General features: G+C 34.4%; 1 protein-coding gene across 5 annotated transcripts in view; it reads left to right on the forward strand.

The window, feature by feature from the left end:
* The window catches only part of ATG2B (autophagy related 2B), a 106,868-nt gene that overhangs the window by 34,722 nt on the left and 52,206 nt on the right, over positions 1–19,940 (forward strand). For all 5 annotated transcript variants that reach the window (XM_069104231.1, XM_069104233.1, XM_069104235.1 and 2 more), the window contains exons 11-14: positions 11,983–12,256; positions 14,388–14,490; positions 15,199–15,394; positions 16,072–16,214. In XM_069104231.1, the coding sequence (XP_068960332.1) occupies positions 11,983–12,256; positions 14,388–14,490; positions 15,199–15,394; positions 16,072–16,214 (716 nt within the window). The remainder of the gene's footprint in view (positions 1–11,982; positions 12,257–14,387; positions 14,491–15,198; positions 15,395–16,071; positions 16,215–19,940) is intronic.

Raw genomic sequence — 19,940 nt, forward strand, 5'->3', positions numbered from 1 at the left:
CTTTTTGTCTTGAACTGTGATTTCATTAGAACACCTGGTTAGGAAACGCTTTGTGTCAATGTAGATCAGTAACTTTTATGCAGTCAATCATCTTATGGCCACGGAGAGGCTCAATATCTTTTCCAGGGTCATGAGGTCAATACCAGAGACTATTGAACCCAGCCAGATCTTCCTTACTTTAAGACTGACCATTCACCACTGTGATATCTGATGCTAGAACAATGATCCATATTTTACTAGCAAACTAAACCAGCCAGATATGGGTAAAGAGATGTTTAGTAGCTTCATTCCCTAGAAAGCAAAGGGAAATTTGAATAATTTGATCAATCAGGAATTGGGCCACTGTTGGACCAAGCGCAGACACTGGTTTTTTTTTTTGTTGTTTTATTTTGTTTTTTTGGAGGGGGGGCAGGGCAATTGGGGTTAAGTGACTTGCCCAAAGTCACACAGCTAGCATGTGTGTCAAGTGTCTAAGGCTGGATTTGAACTCAGGGCCTCCTGACTCCAGGGGTGGTACTCTATTCACTGTGCCACCTAGCGGCCCCATGTGCAGACACTGTTAAGTCAGCTTCAAGGAAACACAAGGACAAATTTCTATATTACTATGAATTTTTTATTAGTGTATTTTCCCTTAGAAGGTATATAATTAGCTCTCTTAAGTCAGTGTTCTTTATTATTTGCTTGTCATTCAATCTTTAAAAAAATTTTTTTTCTTTTGCTTTTTTTTCTTATAATTTCTTTTTTTAATACTCTTTTTTTTAATGCTTTATTAACTTCTGATTTACATCATTCGTTTCTGCCAGATTTTGAGTTACAAATTTTCTCCCCGTTTTTCCCCCACCCATCCCCCCAAAACAGCAGTCCCACAGGATATCCCCACCTCCAATCTGCTTTCTTTTGCTTTTTGGAGGGCAGTTGGGGTTAAGTGACTTGCCCAAGGTCACACGGCTAGTATGTGTGTCAAGTGTCTGAGGTCGGATTTGACCTCAGGTCCTCCTGACTCCAGGGCTGGTGCTCTTATTCACTGTTCCACCTAGCTGCCCCTAAGATTTATTTCTTAAATGGCAAAATATATCTTATTGATTTTGGTTGTGGGATTTCTTTTTCTTATATGTCTTTTGTCAGTGACGCACATCCTAATAATATCAGAAAGGAATATTATTTCAAGTTGTTTTAAAAATTCATTTCATCTACAATTAGGAATTTTTAAAGGCTTTCCTTTGTAATTTTACTGTTATTTTTTGTTCCTTTTAAAAATAACACCAGGGGCGGCTAGGTGGCGCAGTGGGCGCAGTGAGTAAGCGCATCGGCCCTGGCGTCAGGAGACCCGGGATCAGTTCCGAACTCAGATACTTGGCACCCACACAAAATAACTGGCCGTGTAACCTTGAGCAAGTTACTTAACCCCAATTGCTTTAAAAAAAATAAATAAAAATAAAAAAAATAAAAATTACACCATGGGTGGCTAGGTGACACAGTGAATAGAGTACCGGCCCTGGAGTTAGGGGGATCTGAGTTCAAATTTTACCTCAGATACTTAACATTTACTAGCCGTGTGACCTTGGGTAAGTCCCTTAACCCAACTGCTTTGCCTCCTCCCTTCAAAAATACCAAAATGAAAATAAAAAATAACATGAGAAATTGATATGCTTTTTAATAGCATCCATACCCATTTCCAGATTAAAACAAATACAGTAAATAGAGTAGTTATATGAATTTATTCCTCTTTATTGACTAATAATTTTTGTTCCTAAAATAACACCAGAAATTGTGATGCTTAAATGACCATTTTCAGACTAAGTCCAGTACAGTAAACGAATTAGTTACATGAATTTGTTCCACTTTAAAAATGTTAGATTTTAAATTTTGTTCTAGCAGTTTTGTATAATGGCTTTGCATTATGCATTATAGTATTCAGAAGAAATGGATAATTAAATCTGTCATACAAGCTTTATGTAGACCTAAATTTGTGAAACTTGAACAGGGCATATTTCAATGAATATTTTAAAAATTCCTTTAAAATAAAAAAATTTATGAATTAGAAAATCATCAGTTTACATGAACATTTTGATGGACAGAGTAGGCCAGAAAAAGAGGATTGTGCATGAAGCCATCAGTCTTTTGTTAATAACTTTAAAATATGTGTGTGTATGCCTGCGTATGTATGTGTATGATTTAACAGGGTGGTACCAACATACCTTTCTTGCATGTTCTTTCTTTGAACTTTTTTCTATTCTTCTGTGCTTTTTAAATATTGCATTGGCATATTTTTCCTTTTTTTCTTTTTTTCCCTTCCTTAATGGTACGATTCTCCAAAATTCCTGCCCCTTCCCCCCAGTAAAATAAGAGCCCTCTACTATAACCAGTAAGTATAGTAAAACAAAAAAAATTGTGTACAGAAGCGTATGTCTTGTTCTGAACCTACCTTTCCATTGTCTATCAACCAAGAGGTAGATTTGCTTCTTCAGAGTTCTTCATTCTTTGAAAGTTGTTTTCCTTTACATTGATATAATCACAATATAAACTTTTTTTTTTACTGGTTCTCACTTTGCAGCAGTTTATATCAGTCTTCCAAGTTTCTCTGAACTTGTTCCTTTGTCATTTATTTTAGTACAATAATATTTCATTACATTTATATGCTGTCATTTGTTCAGCCATTTCTAAATTGATGTATACAAATTTCTGATTCTTTGTTACAACAAAATGTGCTGCTATATATATAGTTGTATACATGGATTCTTTCTCTCTGACCTTAATCACTTTGGAATATTTTGTTAAGTAGTGGTATCACTGAGTCTAAGGATACAGGTTAGCAACTTTTGGGGTATAGTTCCAAATTACTGTTCAAAATAGATGGACTACTGCACAGATTTACCAGCAGGCATTATGTCTTTCTGTATAGACCCTTCACAATTGTCTTTTCCTTTTTTGCCAGTCAACAAAGTGTGAGGTAGACTTTTTGAGTAGTTTTATATTTGTTTATCTTATTATTAGTGATTTGGAGTACTTTTCCCATATGGTCGTTGATAACTTGTATTCCTTCCCTTGAAAGCTATCTTTTCATGTCCTTTCACTACTTATCTGTTGGGCAGTAGCTGCTGTCTTTTTGTATTTTTATTAGTTCTTTATATAGTTTATCTTGTTTATCAGACCTTTATCAGAAAACTTTGCTACAAAGATTTTTCCCCTGTTAAAACTCTTTCCCTTCTAATTCTTACTATGTTGTTCATATTTGTGCAAAATTTTTGAATTTTATATAATCAGAATTGTCCATTTACTCTCCTGTGATTCTCTGTCCCTTGTTTGATCCAGAAATCTTCTTCTAACTATAGTTGTATAGGTCCCTCTTTCTTCTAACTTGTTTATATATTTTTTATACTTAGGTCATATATACATTTACAGTTTACAGTGTTACGTTTTGTGAGATGCTAATCTTAAGTAATTTCTTTGAGACTGCTCTTTTTCTTGAATTTTTTTTTCAGTTAAAAAAAAACCAAACCAGGGCAGCCAGGTGGCTCAGCAAGTAAGAGTATGGGCTCCAGTGTCGGGATGACCTGGATCAAATCTGGGCTTAGATACTCAGCACCACACCCGGAAATAACTGGCCGTGTAACCTTGAGCAAGTTACTTAACCCCGATTGCTTTAAAAAAAAAAATAAACCAAACCTCCAGCTTCTCTTCATCCCATTCTTCGTTGTGAGAACAAACATGCATAGTCAGAACAAATTTCTGCATGGGTTATGTGCAAAAATCGCTGTATTCATTCTGCACATCCTGTGCTTTCTAGTGTTTTAATAGGAATGAATATTGAATTTGTCAAAAGCCTTTTCTGCTTCTATTGATACAATCATTTTTAAATTTTTGTTATTCATGTAATTAATTATGTTTATAATTTTCTTAATATTCAATCAGCCCTACATTGTAGTATAAACTCCATCTAGTCATAGTTTATGATCTTTATGATATATTTGTTTAATATCTTTTTTAATGTGTTATTTAAAATTTTTGCATTAGGGAAAATGGCATATTGTGTTCTTTCTGTTTTCGTTCTCCCTAGTTTAAGTATTAAAGCCATATTTATGTCATAGAATGAATTTGATAGAGCTCTTAGAACTATTTTTTTTTCAAACAGTTTATTTTATATTAGAATTAATTGTTCTTTAAATGTTTGGAAGAATCCATTTGTAAATCTGTCTGGTTCTGAAGGTTTTTTTCCTTAGGGAGCTCATTTTTATCTTGTTTAATTTCTTTTTCTAAGTAGTTTTTCAAGTATTCTATTTCCTCTTCTGTTAATCTGGGTAATTCATATTTTTGTAATTATTTATTCATATCATTGGGACTGTCACTCCTAATACCTTGTTAAGTATTCACACTTTTCATTTTTGATACTTGTAATATGATTTTCTCTTTTTTAAAATCAAGTTAGTCAATACTTTATCTATTTTGATGGTTTTTCCCCCATAAAATGAGCTCCTAGTTTTATTTATTAGTTCAATGGTTTTTTTACTTTAAGTTTTATTAATCTTTCCTTTGGTTTTCAGGATTTCTATTTTGGTGCTTCATTGGAGCTTTAAAATGTATTCTTTTTCTAGTTTTTTAGCTGCATGCCCAAATTCATTGTTCTGTTCTCTTTCTTTTATTGATGTAAGTGTTTAGAGATATAAATTTTCCCCTAGGTACTGCTTTGGATTCATCCCATAAATTTTGGTATGTTTTCTTATTGTTGTCCTTATTTTTGTGAAGTTATTGATTTTATTTGTTTTTTGATTCACTCATTTTTTAGGACTGGGTTATTTAGTTTCCAATTAATGCCTAAAAGAGTATTTTATAGAAAACTTAAAAGTCACGTGTTCACCTGGAGGTCAGAAGAAGTGATAAAAAGACATTGTCAAGGTCTCTCTGAAGAACTTTCAAATCATTTGGGAAACGAGGGAGACACTGGCACAGGACTGTCCAGCATGGCATGCCTGCCTCAAAGATGGCGTTGTATTCTATGAGCAAAGCAGAATTGCACTAGCTCAAATGAAATATGAGATGTGTAAATTTAGAACCATCTCGATTCCAAATGTTTATATGGATGTATTTGCCCAACCTTGGTGGAGCCTTCTGAGCTTGTATTGGTCTGAATAGCCACAGTCAGATACAGAGTATACTTTGACTCCAACATAATGTCATTTTGTTCCTCTTCTTGAATGAGGGACAACCAGCCAATGCCACCTTTAACTTACCATCCCTCTCATCACTCCACCCCTCTTTTCTTTCCCTTCCTAATTCTTTGTTGCATAAGATGAATTTGTCTACCCCACTATGTGTTTATTTATATGTGTGTGTGTGTTTTTTCCCACCTCAAACCAAGTCAGATGACAGTGAGGTTCAAGTGTTGCCTGCTTCCCTCCCCCCACTATCGTTTTATCCTTTATTGTAAAAATTCTTTCTTGTGCACCTGTTATATATGATATAATTTTCTCCATCTTCCTCTCTCTTTTTCTTTCTCCCAGTGTATCTATCCTTTTTTTTCTTTTGAGATTGTCCTAGTTCCCTGTCTAAGCAGACTCTTTTTAACTACCTTAATGATGATAAAGTTGTCATATGTATCATCTTCATATATAGGAATTGTGTGAAGCAATTTAACCTTACTGTGTTCCTTATGATTTCTCACTCATGTTATATTTTTCTCCTCCTCTTGAGTCTTGTATTTAAATGTCAGATTTTCTATTCAACTTGGTTCTTTTCATTGGGAATGCTTGAAAGTTCTCTATTTTGTTAAATATCTATTTGTCCTCGGTAGGATTATACTTAGTTTTGCTAGGTATGTTAATATTGTTTGTAATCCTATTCCTTTGACTTCAGGAATGTTATATCTTAAGTCTACTCCTTTGTAAAGATAGCTGCTAAATTTTGTGTGATCCTGCATGTGGTTCCATAATACATGAATTTTTTTTTCCTGTCTGGTTGCAGATTTTCTCCTTGATGTGGGAGCTCTGGAATTTGACTATAATATTCCTATGAGTTTTCATTTTGGAGTCTCTTTTAAGAGGTGATCAGTAGATTCTTTCAGTTTTTATTTTGCCTTCTTGATCTAAAATATTGGGACAGTTTTCCTTTGTAATTTCCTCAAATGTAATGTCTAGTCTCTTTTTTGATCATGGCTTTCTGATAGTCTAGTAATTCTTAAATTATTTCTCCTCAATCTATTTTCTAGGTCAGTTGATTTTCTGCGATATTCATACTTCTTTTTTTTCATTCTTTTGTCTTTATTTTATTGTTTCTTGATGTCTCATGGAATCATAGCTTCCATTTGATCAGTTCTAATTTTTAAGGAGTTCTTTTCTTTAGTGAAGTTTTGTACCTGTTTTACCATTTTAAATCTTTTGTATAGTATTCCTTTTTTTGTTGTTCATTTTTCTATTCTTTTTGACTGCAGACTTTATCCTAGGCCTGGCTTTCTGCTGTTCTGAAGGGAATGTCTAGGCCTCTTCTGCTACTGCTGCTTTCTTGTATTATTAAGTATTTTGTTATTTTAGCCTTTCAAGAGTGACTAAAAGTGACAACCTACAATTTTTCAGTGCTCCCAATATGTTCAGATTCAAGATGGATTCTTATTTCTGCCCTCCTGTTCTGAGCTCTGCAGCTTCCTGGCCTTAATTTGAGTCTGAGAAATAGTACATTACTGTTAGACTCAGCTCCTATTAGTTAGCTGGAATACCCCACTGGTTCTGAGTGCCAGAGCTACAGGCTCTCTTGATTCTTGATTCCTACCTTGGTTATTCCTCTCTAGGTTGTCTTAAACTTGGATAGATCTGGAGTTGTGACCCTATTTGGTTCTTGGGATCTGAGCTACATTGCTGTTGCTTACCTTTAAACTTGTTTTTCTCATATCATTATGCAGCCTATGACCTGCCATGCTACCACTAATGTATTCAGTCAGTCTTCGATCTGTGACCTGAAACTGGGTAGTTGGTGACAAAGTTATCAGTTGATACCTGTTCCTATTGTGGTTCCCTGTAATGGGTTCTAGGAATTCCTCTTACCTTGGCTTCTCCCATTGTGCACCTGGCCACATCCTATCCCCAGTATTTGTAAACTTCTCTGTTACCCTAGGTTGACCTATACTGAAAAAATGACTCACTGTAACTTTTTCTTGGATGTCTTCAGGATTTAATCAAGTGTATTTCTTAGATCTATTTGGAAGAATTTTGGTGGTGATCTTACTGTAGTATTTCTCTTGGCTCTGTCTGTTCAGAACTGTTTTCATATTTTCTCTGTAGTTAATGTTGAATAGTATGAATGAGTCCTTACTTACGTAGTCTGTATCCTTGAGATTTAAAAGAATACTTTGCTGCTGTGTTAATTTACTTCTGGATCTTGTATACCTAATCTGTTCCATTGATCAATTTTTCTATTTTTAACTAATATCAGATAGTTTTGACAATTACTGCTTTGGGTGCATCTGATACTGCTGGGCCCCTTCCTCCTTTAAAAAAAAATTCCTTTATAATCTTGCCTTTTTTACCTCATCTATTATAGTTTTGTCTAGTTTTAGGAAATAAACTGTGCTGGTTTTTGTTGGTAATATGTAGAGATGCTGTTGATTTTTTTCTTTTATTTAGTATTTCGTTTTTCCCCAATTACATATAAAAACAATTTTCAACATATGTTTTAAAAATTCAGTTTTAAGTTCTCTCCCTCTCCACTCCCTTCACTGAGAAGGCAAGCAATTTGATGTAGGTTATACATGTGTAGTCATGCAAAACATTGCCATATTTAGTCATGTTGTAAAAGAACACATAGACCAAAATAAAAATCCAAGAAAAATTATTGTGCTTTAATCTGTATTTAGACTCTATTCAGGGCTATTGATTTCTCTGGGTTTATTTGGTGTCTTTGCTTAAGTTATTGTTTCTATTAAATTTTTATTTAATCTCTAGGATTCTCTAAGGAAATTACCAAATCTGCATACAACAGTCATTTTATTTCTCTTTTCCTTAGGCTTATTCCTTCTTTGTCCTTTTCTTATCTTGGTACTTTATCAAATAATAATGGACAGAATGGACATCCTTGCTTTACCCCTGATGTTGTTAGAAAGGTCTCTTACAGATCATTCTGTCTCTTGGTTTTTTCAAATTATTTGTTCTAATGAGGAAAAGTACATTCATTCCTATGCTTTTTAGTGTTTTTCACATAAAAATGTGTTTTGTCAAAAATACATCTACATATTTATCAAAATACACCTATAGAATCGTGTGAGTTTTTGTTATTTTTGCTATTAATATAATATTATGTTTATAGTTTTCCTAATATTGAACCAGCTCAGAATGTTTAGTATAAATCCAATCTGGTCATAGTTATTTGACCTTTTAAATATGTTCTTCTAGATTTTTGGTATTTTTCAGTATTTTTCATCAATATTCATTAGAGATATTGGTTTATAATCTTCTAACTCTTAATTCCCTCTGTTCTAGCTATTGAGTACATATTTGTCTTATAGCAGGAGCTTGGGAGTGATAACATCTTTCCCTATTTTTGCAAGCAGTTCATTAAAAACTTGATTTTTAAGTGATTAATAGAATTCATTTGTAAATTCTTTTTGTCCTGGGATTTTTTTCTTTGAGAATTTCTTTATGATTTTTTCAAATATTAGGTTATTTAAATTTTAAATTTAAATTAATTCTTTGTCTTGTTGACTATTTTGTATTTTTGTAGATGTGAATTTATAAATTTGGTTGATACATAATTAGGCAGAATAGTTTCTAATAATTTTCTGTTTCCACTTCATTTGTTGTGTTATCTTTTTTCAGTTTTTCAATTTTCAGTACTATTTTTGAATCAGGTGAGCAGTTTATTTTGTCAGATCTCCCCCAAAACCAGCTTCAGTTTTTGTTGTTTTCTTTTTTGATTTTTAGAATTTCTATTTTTGTGTTTTTATTTAATAAAAAAATGGCTTTTTCTTAGTTTTTCTAGTAATCTATGACAGCTTTCATCATTGGATGACCGTTTATTTTTCTTTCCATGATCCTTATTGAAAAATTGGTCCTGACCTCTGATATGCCCCCTGACAGGCTCCAGTGATATGTTAGAAATAATATTGGTCTCAGGCCTTCTGCATGGGCCTGCTGATGCCAGATAATGAGTTTGCCTTGTTTCTTTCTGTGACTCTCAGTGCTTTCAGGAATGCATACGTCTTTCTGTTCAGTGAGCTAAAAGGACTGATTCAGACTCAGCTTTTGATCTGACAATCTAGGGCCAGGATTTGACTTCAGGTTTCTGATTATTGGAGCTGGTGATGGTTCCTGTCTTGACTGGCTACAAGGCTTTTTGCAGGAATTTGAGCTGGTTTCTCTCTTTGCTTCTTGTTGACTTGTAGCTCAGTTACTGGGGTTTGTGCCAGTGTTTATCATGATTGATCTCACTACTTCCCCTTCTATATTTACCTGAGCTAGTTCTAGCTCCCTTATCAAATTCTACCTTTTTTCATACTTTTTATGTAGTTGTGGACTGCATGGAACAGTTTATGTTTGCTTCTTTTTTTGGATTTCTTTGTTACTGGGCTTTTCTAGTGCCATTTTCAGATATTTATTGGTGTTTCTTTTGGGTACACTTGGGCTTCTGTATGACCTTTTGACATAGCCATTTTAGTTGGAAATCCTCAACAAAAATTTTATTAAGCACTAAGAGCTCTTGTATGTGCTCAGGAGGCAGAAAGTTTTGATTAAACACTGGTTTATTTCCCCATGGGAATATGATAGGGGATAAGATGTATATACACATGCATGTGTACACACACACACACACAAATACAGATATGTAATACTTTATAAATGCTTTAGGGGGTAAAAAACCAAAGTATTATGTGAAGTCCAAGGGGAGTAATGCAAGCTTTTTCTATTTTGAGATTTTATGCCATAACACCCCATAGGCCAACTGCCCTACATATGTGAACTTTTAGATATAGTATAGCATTAATTAATTTTATTCACTGAAGACTGAAAAAATGAGACAAAAGTGGTGAAGAAATCAATCACCTTTTATCCCTCATATGTCCAGGTGTGTTGTCATTACTTTGGATGGTGGTTTCAGGTGGAAGGAATGGGGGGGGGGTGTGTGTATGTGTGTGTGTGTGTGTGTGTGTGTGTATTCTTGCCAGGAATAGATTGAGTGGTCTACAAAGATCCTTTTTATTGCAGTTGTTTCCTGGGTTTCTGAAATTTTAAGTGCCTCAATAGTCCCATCAGTTAATAAGCATTTGTTAAATAACTCCTATATGCTAGCTACTGTACTGGGTAGGCAGTGGGAATGCAAAAACAAAAATAGCAGGGAACTTAATTGTATTGGGAAACATAAGATCTTCTTATGTAAGTTTATACAAAGTAAAAGGGAGTTAGATACAAGAGGGCACTAGCCATTGGGGTTATTAGGAAAGATGGTGTTAGCTCTTAAGCTAAGTTTTGAAGAAGGAAAAAGATTATGTATGTTGAAGGTCAGGAGGGACTGCATTTGGGACATGACCGATGGCCATGCAGTGGCTAAGAGGGGAGGTGGAATGCTGTGTATAAGGAGCAGCAAGAAGGTCTGTTGGGCTGTAGAATATAATAAAGTGACTAATGTGTCATGAGGCAGGAAAAGTAAATTGGGACCCAGTGACGAATAGGTTTTAAAAGCCAGATGAGGTGCTCTGCCCTTCAGTCAATAGGAAACGGAACCACTGGAGTTTGAGAAAGGGAGTGACACAGTCCCTGTGGCATCACACTTGGTAATCACTTAGTAAGGCTTTTTAGGAATCCAATTCGATAACTTTTTTTTTTTTCTGAAAGTGACTTATTTTCTTTCACTAGAATTTGTAAGTTCCTTTGGATAATATGGTCTTAACTGAACAAAGAATTATTCTACCTTCCTAGTTACTCTGCTGTTATCATGATGTTGGGGTCATATGAAGCAGCACTGCCACTGTAGGAAAGGTGACAAAAAGCCCAATTCAGAAAATATTGTGCTGTTTGTGCAGCTCTTTAATTCTTTGGGGGAATATGTTATCTTCTGTGATAAAAGAGGAAATGAAAGTTGATGACTGCATTATGACTTCCTAGTTTTTCTATGCCCAAAGTAGGTTTTTCCAGTAGCAGGTTAAAAAAACAAGTAATAATGGGAATGCTGAACATGACAGTTAAAAATAATTTGACCTTTGTTCTACCCAGCTTCCTCTTTGATTCCTCTGGAATAATAAGTTTGGATTCTGTAACTTTTAACGCCAGAAAACACCCCTCCAAAGTACCATGTAGTTGTGAAAAACATTGTGGACAAGTTATTTGGTAAAAATGTTCTTACTGACACATTTTAAAAATATTTGGAACCTGAATAATTTTTTTGCATTTAAATAACAAAAAAAGTTTCTGCTGCAGTAAAGAACCATTGGTGAATTTTAAAATAATATAAAAACATTTATCTCATTAGATATTCTAGTAGATTGCAGGTATGATCCATAGCTACATGATAAAATGTATTTTATTTCTTCTTGACATTCTGTTGAGTGGCATTTTTGAGTAATCACTGCAAATTGGTTACTACTTTTAGGAAAACCTATGAAATTGATTTTTAGTAGGATCTGACTGTGATTTTTAACTAATTAATTAGAGTTGTATTCCATAATAATTCATGTATATTTTCACATTTTATTTGCCTTGTTTAATTTTCAGCTTAGAAGTATATAGTGCTTATTTTATGAATTCATGAGTCTTTGGCAGTTTTGTTAATTTTTGTTTTAATTTTCTACATTAGGAATTATCTTTTGTTATACCTCTTTATGACTTTTGCCATGAATTGTTTATCAAACTAATTAATCAAATATCTCAAAATATAGTAATAATTAATATTACCTTTTCAAAAGTAACACTCATTTGCTGTTATTTTAAGTATAATTTCATATTACCTTCATTTATATCCATTAATTGAATTAATATTTAATCTTTTAAAAATATTTTTGTGTTCTAGCACAAAGCTTTCACAGAAGTTTTTCTGGATGACTCACATACTCCTCCAAATTGTCACATATCTGTACAAGTAATGACACCAGCATTAAACCTTGCTGTTCGCTTCCCAATACCGGACCTACGATCAGATCAGGAAAGAGGACCTTGGTTTAAGAAATCTCTTCAAAAGGAGATCCTTCATTTAGAATTCACCAATATGGAATTTAAGACTGAGTTTATAGGAGGATCATCTCCAGAGCAAATTAAATTGGAACTTACCTTTAGAGAGCTATTTGGTAAGATTTTAATGTGCCAGGTATAAAATTGTGGTGAAAAAAGAAAAGCTATTTATCTAAGAAATGTCCTCCTCCCCAAGATTTTATTAAGGCACACAATAAAGATAAGACATTTCATTATAGCAGAATATTTCCTTATGGGCAGCAACATTATAGTAGGCTTTTACTGAATTCTTTGACACAATAATTTTCTTCAGTGTCAGGCAGTGTGTTTCAGGCTACAAATTGTAGGGCAAAGCTGGCTTACTTTTTTATTTTTATTTTTTGCTTTTTGGAGGGGGGAGGGCAGGGCAATTGGGGTTAAGTGACTTGTCCAAGGTCACGTGGCTAGTAAATGTTAAGTGTCTGAGGATGGGTTTGGACTCAGGTCCTCCTGACTCCAGGGCTTGGTGCTCTATTCACTGTGCCACCTAGCCACCCCAGAGCTGGCTTATTGTTGACAATTCACTTCAACGTTGTTTTATATTGTTAGCTCTGTCAGAGGTTTTTATAAAGCTTTCATTTTCATTTAAAAAAAAATGTCTTAAATTATTCTCGTTAGGAGTCTCCATAGAAGATAAGAATCTACTAGTGGGGGTGGCTAGGTGGCACAGTGAATAGAGCACTGGCCCTGGAGTCAGCCGGACCTGAGTTCAAATCCGGTCTCTGACACTTAACACATTTACTAGCTGTGTGACCTTGGGTAAGTAACTTAACCCCAGTTGCCCTACCTCCCCCTCCAAAAAGCTAAAAAAAAAAAATCTACTAGTAGAGATTTCTAAGTTTACCTAGTACAATTTCCAGACTGTTTTCTATGAATATATCTATCATTTTGCTATTGCCTCCTTGCCCTCACCCAAACAAAGTTTACCAGAATTTCCCACTGAAATCTTTAAACAGCTTCCTTTTCCTTACTTCAGGGACTTTATTATGGTTCGCTTTTGCAAGAATTCAGGGACTTCACTTAGAGTACCCTTGGTAGTCTCAATGGATTTGTAGAAATAAATTATAACTTTCTCCAAAAAATAAAAATGATTTGATTCCTCAAACTTTAGTTTTATGGAGCCTTCTATAGTCACATTTTATTGATAATTACTGGTAAAAACAAACAATTCTGTCATTTCCTTTTTATATCTCTGATTTATAATTTACAGATATTTATTAGCTTCAACTGTTAGAACATTTTAAAATAAATTCATGAAGGATATTAATTCCTGCAATTTTATTTAAGTAGTATTGTTTGCTCTTGAAAAATTTTAGATGTTTATCCTTTTTTTTTTCTTTTTGGAGGGCAATTGGGATTAAGTAACTTGCCCAAGGTTACATGTTTAGTTTTTTTGGGTGGGTTTTAAGTGTCTGAGGCCAGAACCAAACTCAGGTCCTCCTGACTCTGGGGCTGGCGCTTTACTCACTGCACCACCTAGCTGCCCCCTATACTTTTTTTTACTGATGTTAGCGTAGACTTGTATTTAAAACTCATTTTGATTCTAATATTAAGATGTTTCATTTGAGCTTTCCTATATTTTCTTTGCTCATTTTTAACCAATTTTTTTCTTAAAATTTTTAAACCTAGCTTAGAGAATGCCTTTAGTCATAACTTACAGGTTCTATAAAATGACAAATTAAAAATGGATAGGGCTAGATGGTGTGTAATGACAGATCACAGCTTTGTTTCATGGCTAGTGATCTGAATCTTTAAAAATAAAATAACTGCCTTCTCCAGAAGGAGAAGAATGAGACATTACTATCTTTTAGGGATTATATTCTTTTCCTACTGCATTTAGCAAATGCCTGAAAGTTATAGAAGGTTCCAATTTATGAAATTTGCCGTTTCAGTTAATAAAAATTTAATCTTTTCCTTCCTTGCTTCCAAGGCTTTTGGTATGTTAGTAACTTAATATAACAATTTTTCCATGACAAAAATTTAATACTCTAAAAAGACAATTTGCTAATAGTGTTTTTAAAATAGATTAATTTATAAAACTCTGACTTAAAGAAATCCTTCTATTAGTCACATTTCATGAACATAGATTAGCCATCATCCTGCTTGATCCTCTCTGTGTGTAACCCATATTTAAAATGAGTATATTATGTCTTTGTTCTGCTTTACTTTATGCATTTTGATTTATCAAGCTTTTAACACATTTTTTAGGCTCATTCCAAGAAGATAAAGGAGAACCATTAGTTAAGTTTTTCCAAGTGTCTAGTGGAATAGATGGAGATATAACATCATCAGATGACTTTGATTGGCCACGGTAAGTAAGCAGTAATTCACAGTATCTAGAACTGCTGGATTTTTCTTTTAAAAGAAGCATAAATGGTATTTTTACATCATGAATATTTATTAAGATTGTTTTTGAGGATCCACTATCTTGCTGATGTGAGTGTTCTCCCTGGTAGTGGAGATTACAGCTGATCAATACCTTTAATTTTATTTTATTCTTTGTCCACATGTCTTTTTTAAATAAGGGATCCATCTAGCATATGGAAGACCTTGTAGTATTTTTTTCTCAGTAATTAGGTGCCAGTACAGTGTATCCTTTATGTTTTCCCTTGCTCTTAATATATAGCTAGTCTTGGGGCGGCTAGGTGGCTCAGTGAATAGAGCACTGGCACTGAAGTCAAGAGGACCTGAGTTCAAATCCGACCTCATACACTTAACACTTACTAGCTATGTCACCTTGGGCAAGTCGCTTAACCCTAATTGCCATCCAAAAAGCAAAAAAAAAACCCTATATATATATATACACACACACACAAACATGTACACACATACACACATATATATGGCCAGTCTATCTCCTTTTCTGATCACAAATCTTCTGGATATTATCTTTTATATTGTGTCTTATATGCAAGTAATTGTTCATAACATTCTGCAGCTTTTTTTGTCATTCATGAGGAATATTTGCATAATTAAATTTTTTTTTAATAAGTAGATTTCTATTTTTTTTGACTATCAGGATTGTGCTGAAAATAAATCCACTAGCTATGCATTCCATTTTGGAGAGAATAGCAGCAGAGGAAGAAGAAGAGAATGATGGTCACTTTCAGGAGGAAGAAGAAGGAGGAGCTCATTCTCTGAAAGATGTTTGTGATTTAAGAAGACCAGAGCCATCTCCCTTTTCTTCTCGTAGAGTAATGTTTGAAAATGAACAGGTAAGTGGTGGCTAGGTGGCACCGTGAATAGAACACTGGCCCTGGATTCAGGAGGACCTGAGTTCAAATCCAGCCTCAGACACTTAAATACAAAAACCAGCTGTGTGACCTTGGTCAGGTCACTTAACCCCAATTGCCCTCCAAAAAGCAAAAAAAAAACAAAACCCAAAAAACACACGAAAATGAACAGGTGTCATAAGAGGAAAAGGAGACTATTTTATTTTCCAAATAAACTAAAGGGTTGCTCTAATCCTTACTTAAAACTAAAAACATTTTTTATCCTATATTTTAAGCAAGGATTCAAGAATTAGTAGTGTGATTTGTTTTCATTTGGTATTTTGTTTTCTAAATAAAGTATACTTTCCTGGTCATCTCAAACCCAGAAATGAGTGAAAATGTAATCATAGATTTAGGGTTATAGATTTAGGTTTAAAAGGGACTTCAGAGGTCACTGTGTCCAATCTCCCTAATGATGAGGAAATGGAGACCCATGGAGATGAGACTTTTCTAAGGTTACATAGGTAGTAAGAGACAGATTTGGAGTTTTAATCCAAGTCCTATAACTAAATCCAGAAACCTTTCCATTTCCTCTTACTGTCTTCCAGCATTATTATGCAATGAGAGTGATTTGTTAGTTTTTTTTTTTCCACTAAAACTAAAATTGGCTTGATTTTTAGATGGTGATGCCAGGTGATGCTGTGGAAATGACAGAGTTTCAAGACAAAGCAGTTAGCAACTCTCACTATGTATTGGAACTTACGTTACCAAATATTTACTTAACATTGCCAAATAAAAATTTTTATGAGAAGCTATACAATAGGTAAGTTTTAAAGCATTAAAGTGAACTTACTCTTTTAGTCAGTATGATCTTACTTTTACAAACTTCATGTCTTAGGTTTTATTTGACTTCTTAGTTCACTTAATAAGTATTATGAAGCTTTCACTTTTTTGATATGTGCCCACAGTTTCAGTATGAAAATTTTGCTTCTGAAGGATTATTTTTGTAATTTGGATAAGCTAAACATCAGATGGTGGTAGACCCTATAAACTGAATACTTCCATAAAGGAAGGTGCTTATGCTGAATTGAAAAAGATGTCTTCAATTCAGCTTATCTGTAATATATAATGACATGATTTCAGGTTGTGTTCCAAACTGTGGCATATAAACAAAACTGCTTTTTCATTTGATCTTTGATTTCATCAGTGTGGATACTCCTTACATTGGTGCAAATCATAACCTATCCATGATTTTTTTCTTATGTGATTCTTGTCCATATTCTCCTATAAATCCTCCATAGGTGATCCATCCAAAATGCTACTGGCCTTACTTTACATCTTTTATCATTATTTGTGTATGTGTGCTGTATTTGGATTCACCACCCAAATTAGAGCATAGAACTGGGTTCAAGTATTTACAGGAAATTAGTACTCAGGAAACTACAAGCATAAGCTTTATTATTATATAGCATAGCAAGCAGGCTTTTTAAAACAAAAAACAACAAACTTAAATACACATATACCATATGGCAGTACAGAAAGACAAGGGTCTAGCCCCATGGATGCAGAGAAACTCACTGTGTACAGCTGTACCTGCCAACTTGTCTGAGCAAAGAGCATTAGTAAAAAGCTATAATAAGGAGAAAAAGATACCGAATGCAAATGAAAAAACTCCACCTTGAACTATTATTTAAACAAATATAACTGTTATTTAAAAATTGGTAGTAGACATCAGAAATGACAGCAATAAAAATTATGTTTATACAGAAGTTTAATCAAAATGCAAAAATTGTATGTTTATAAAGAAGTTTAATCAACATAAATCAGTTTCTTTAATAAGGAGATGCTAAAAAAAACACCTTAGTCAGCAAACTACTACATTCTCGGCATTGTGCTAAGTGTTAGGCATTCAGGTAAGGGCAAAAAGAGTTCAGTCAAGAAGCTTGTGGTTTAATGACAGGGAAACGTGCACACCAACTATGTACCAAGAAGATATCACACACACAGATTTTCTCACTCTCATTCTTACTCTCAATTTGGATAAACGGAAGTTAACCTCAAAGGGAACACACTAGTATTAAAAAGGATTGGTAAGAGCTTCTTGCAGCAGGTAGGGTTTTGGCTGAGTTTTGAAGGAAGCCAGAGAAGTCAGTAGAGGAAAGGTAAGAATAGCAGTAAAAAGAAGAAAGATGCGAAGAGCAAGTGGTCTAGAAGAAGCATTGAGATTATCTGTGTTGGAAGCAATACAGCTGTGAGGGCACTGAGGAGATAACTTATAAGGTAGCTATAGAGAGAAAGATATTAAAGCACGGAGAAGAAAACCCAACTCAGACTTTATTAATACTGAGAAAAAAGCAACAAAGACAACATTAACAACTGCCAGTTTACAGAGCCTACTTTCCAATCTGAACAAAATCTGAGTGACTCGAATATATCATTGATGAGGGTATTAGTAAAGCTTTTAAATTAGATCTTCTACAATGAACCGTACCCCTAACAATTAAAAATTGATTTATAGACGTCAAGAATACAAGATATCACTGTCCTTATTGTGGACAGCCTGGCAGATAAAAAACAGCTCTGTAAAGTTTTCAGCTAGTAAATTGTCTCCCATTCATATATTGAAATCATGCATGATTTCTTAGAAGACAAAATAGTAGCAGAACTAATCCTATTCAGCGACCTGCTGATCAGAAATCTCAGGTAAGGAACAAAACAGGGAGATAGATGTGCCAAAGGTGTATGTCACTGTGATGATGGAAATTCAGGACAGAGTCTAACTTGAAGAAAGTTGTTGTATTGAGGTTTCTATTTTCAGATAAATATTCTATTGCATTAGACTTTGCAGAACTTTACAGAACCTCGTGGAAAAGGTCCATAACCACAAAAAAGAATGTGGGCTGACCATCTGCAAAGAAAATATCAAGTATATGAAGAATGTCTTCTGCTCAGATTACAACATGTAGTTGAATGAACAAACTATAGAGTGTCTATCAATATGTAGTTGAGCGAAGTGGGTATAATCAGGTCACAACATATAACCAGTGAGGAAATTAGAAGAAAAATAGTAAAAGATACAATCAGGGAATGTTATAGACAAGATGAGGTGGTTATGTGTTAAGATTTGACAAATGAACAGCACAGCCCAGGTGTTCCATAGAAACATATGTTTTCAAGAGAAAGCAAAGGCTTCCATCCAGTAGACCTGAGTGGAGATCCTGTGATGGATTTATGAGAGGACACATAGAAAAGTCACATAGAATAGGCAGGTATTACAATTGGGTGGATTGTAATCTTCTACATTATTGAAAGGAAGATCCAAATCAAGGAGATGACAGCAACAAACTTCAGATACTCTCCAAGAACAAGTGTTGAACATGTAAAGGTTTAACAGCAACAGGTTAGCCACTAGGTGATGAATTTTTAAACCTTGGCAACATAGGAAAGAAAGAAAAATTTTAAATAGTTCTGAGTCCTCTACAACCACTGACTTCTCAACAATGATGCCAGAAAACGGAAAAAAGAGTGGCTGAAAATCAGACAGTTTTGGGTAATCTTTAAGTGTGATATTCTTGTCTGACAAAATGGGACAGTGAGATGACACAGTGGATAGAACACGGCCTGGAGTCAGATCTGAGTTCAAATACAGTCTCAGATACTTACCAGCTATTGTGACCCCTATGCAAGTCACCTTCTGCTTGCCTTAGTTTCTTCTTTTTAAGAATGAGAATAATAATATCTACCTCTCTGGCATGTTATTGTGAGGGTCAAATGAGATAATATTTGTAAGTGTTACATAAATGTTAGTAGTAGTAGTGGTTATTTTTATTATAATATTTTTCAGCATTCTTTATTTTTCTTCCCATTTACATTCTTGTCTTTATAGTGTTTTCTTGGCTCTGCTTACTTCACTTAGCATTGGTTCATATCAGTCCTTTAATGCTTCTATATCAACAGTCAGTAAACATTTATTAAGCACCTACAATGTTTGTTGCACAGTGTTAAGTACTGAGAATAGAAAAAGAGACAAAAGACAGTCCTTGCCCTTAATAGGCAGACAAGGTATATATAAACAAGTTATATGCAAGAAAACTAGGAAATAATTAACAGAGGAAAGGCACTAGAATTAGGAAGGGTTGGGAAAAGCTTCCTGCAGAAGATAGGATTTTAGTTAATACTTGAAAAAAGCCAGGGAAGCCAGTTGGTGGAGATGAGGAGGAAGAGCATTTCAGCCATAAGGGATAGACAGTCGTGAGGGATGGTCTTGCCCAGAGCCAAGAGATGGAATTTTCTGTTTGAGGAACAGCAAGGAAGCCAGTGTCCTAGATTGAAGAGTACCTGGCAGGAAGTAAGGTGCCTGTGTGATCCTAGAAGCAATAGGCACCCTCTGGGTTGGGGGTTTGGGGAGAGGTCACATCATCAACCTGCAGTTTAGGAAAATCACTTTGGCAGTTAAATGGAGAATGGATTAGACTGGAGGAAGACCTTTATCTATCTATCTATCTATCTATCTATCTATCTATCTATCTATCTATCTATCTATCTATCT

Source organism: Petaurus breviceps, unplaced genomic scaffold (assembly GCF_028583685.1).
Source record: "Petaurus breviceps papuanus isolate PSGF00001 unplaced genomic scaffold, PetGlider_PUasm1.0 685, whole genome shotgun sequence".
In the NCBI taxonomy this organism is placed as follows: Eukaryota; Metazoa; Chordata; class Mammalia; order Diprotodontia; family Petauridae; genus Petaurus; species Petaurus breviceps.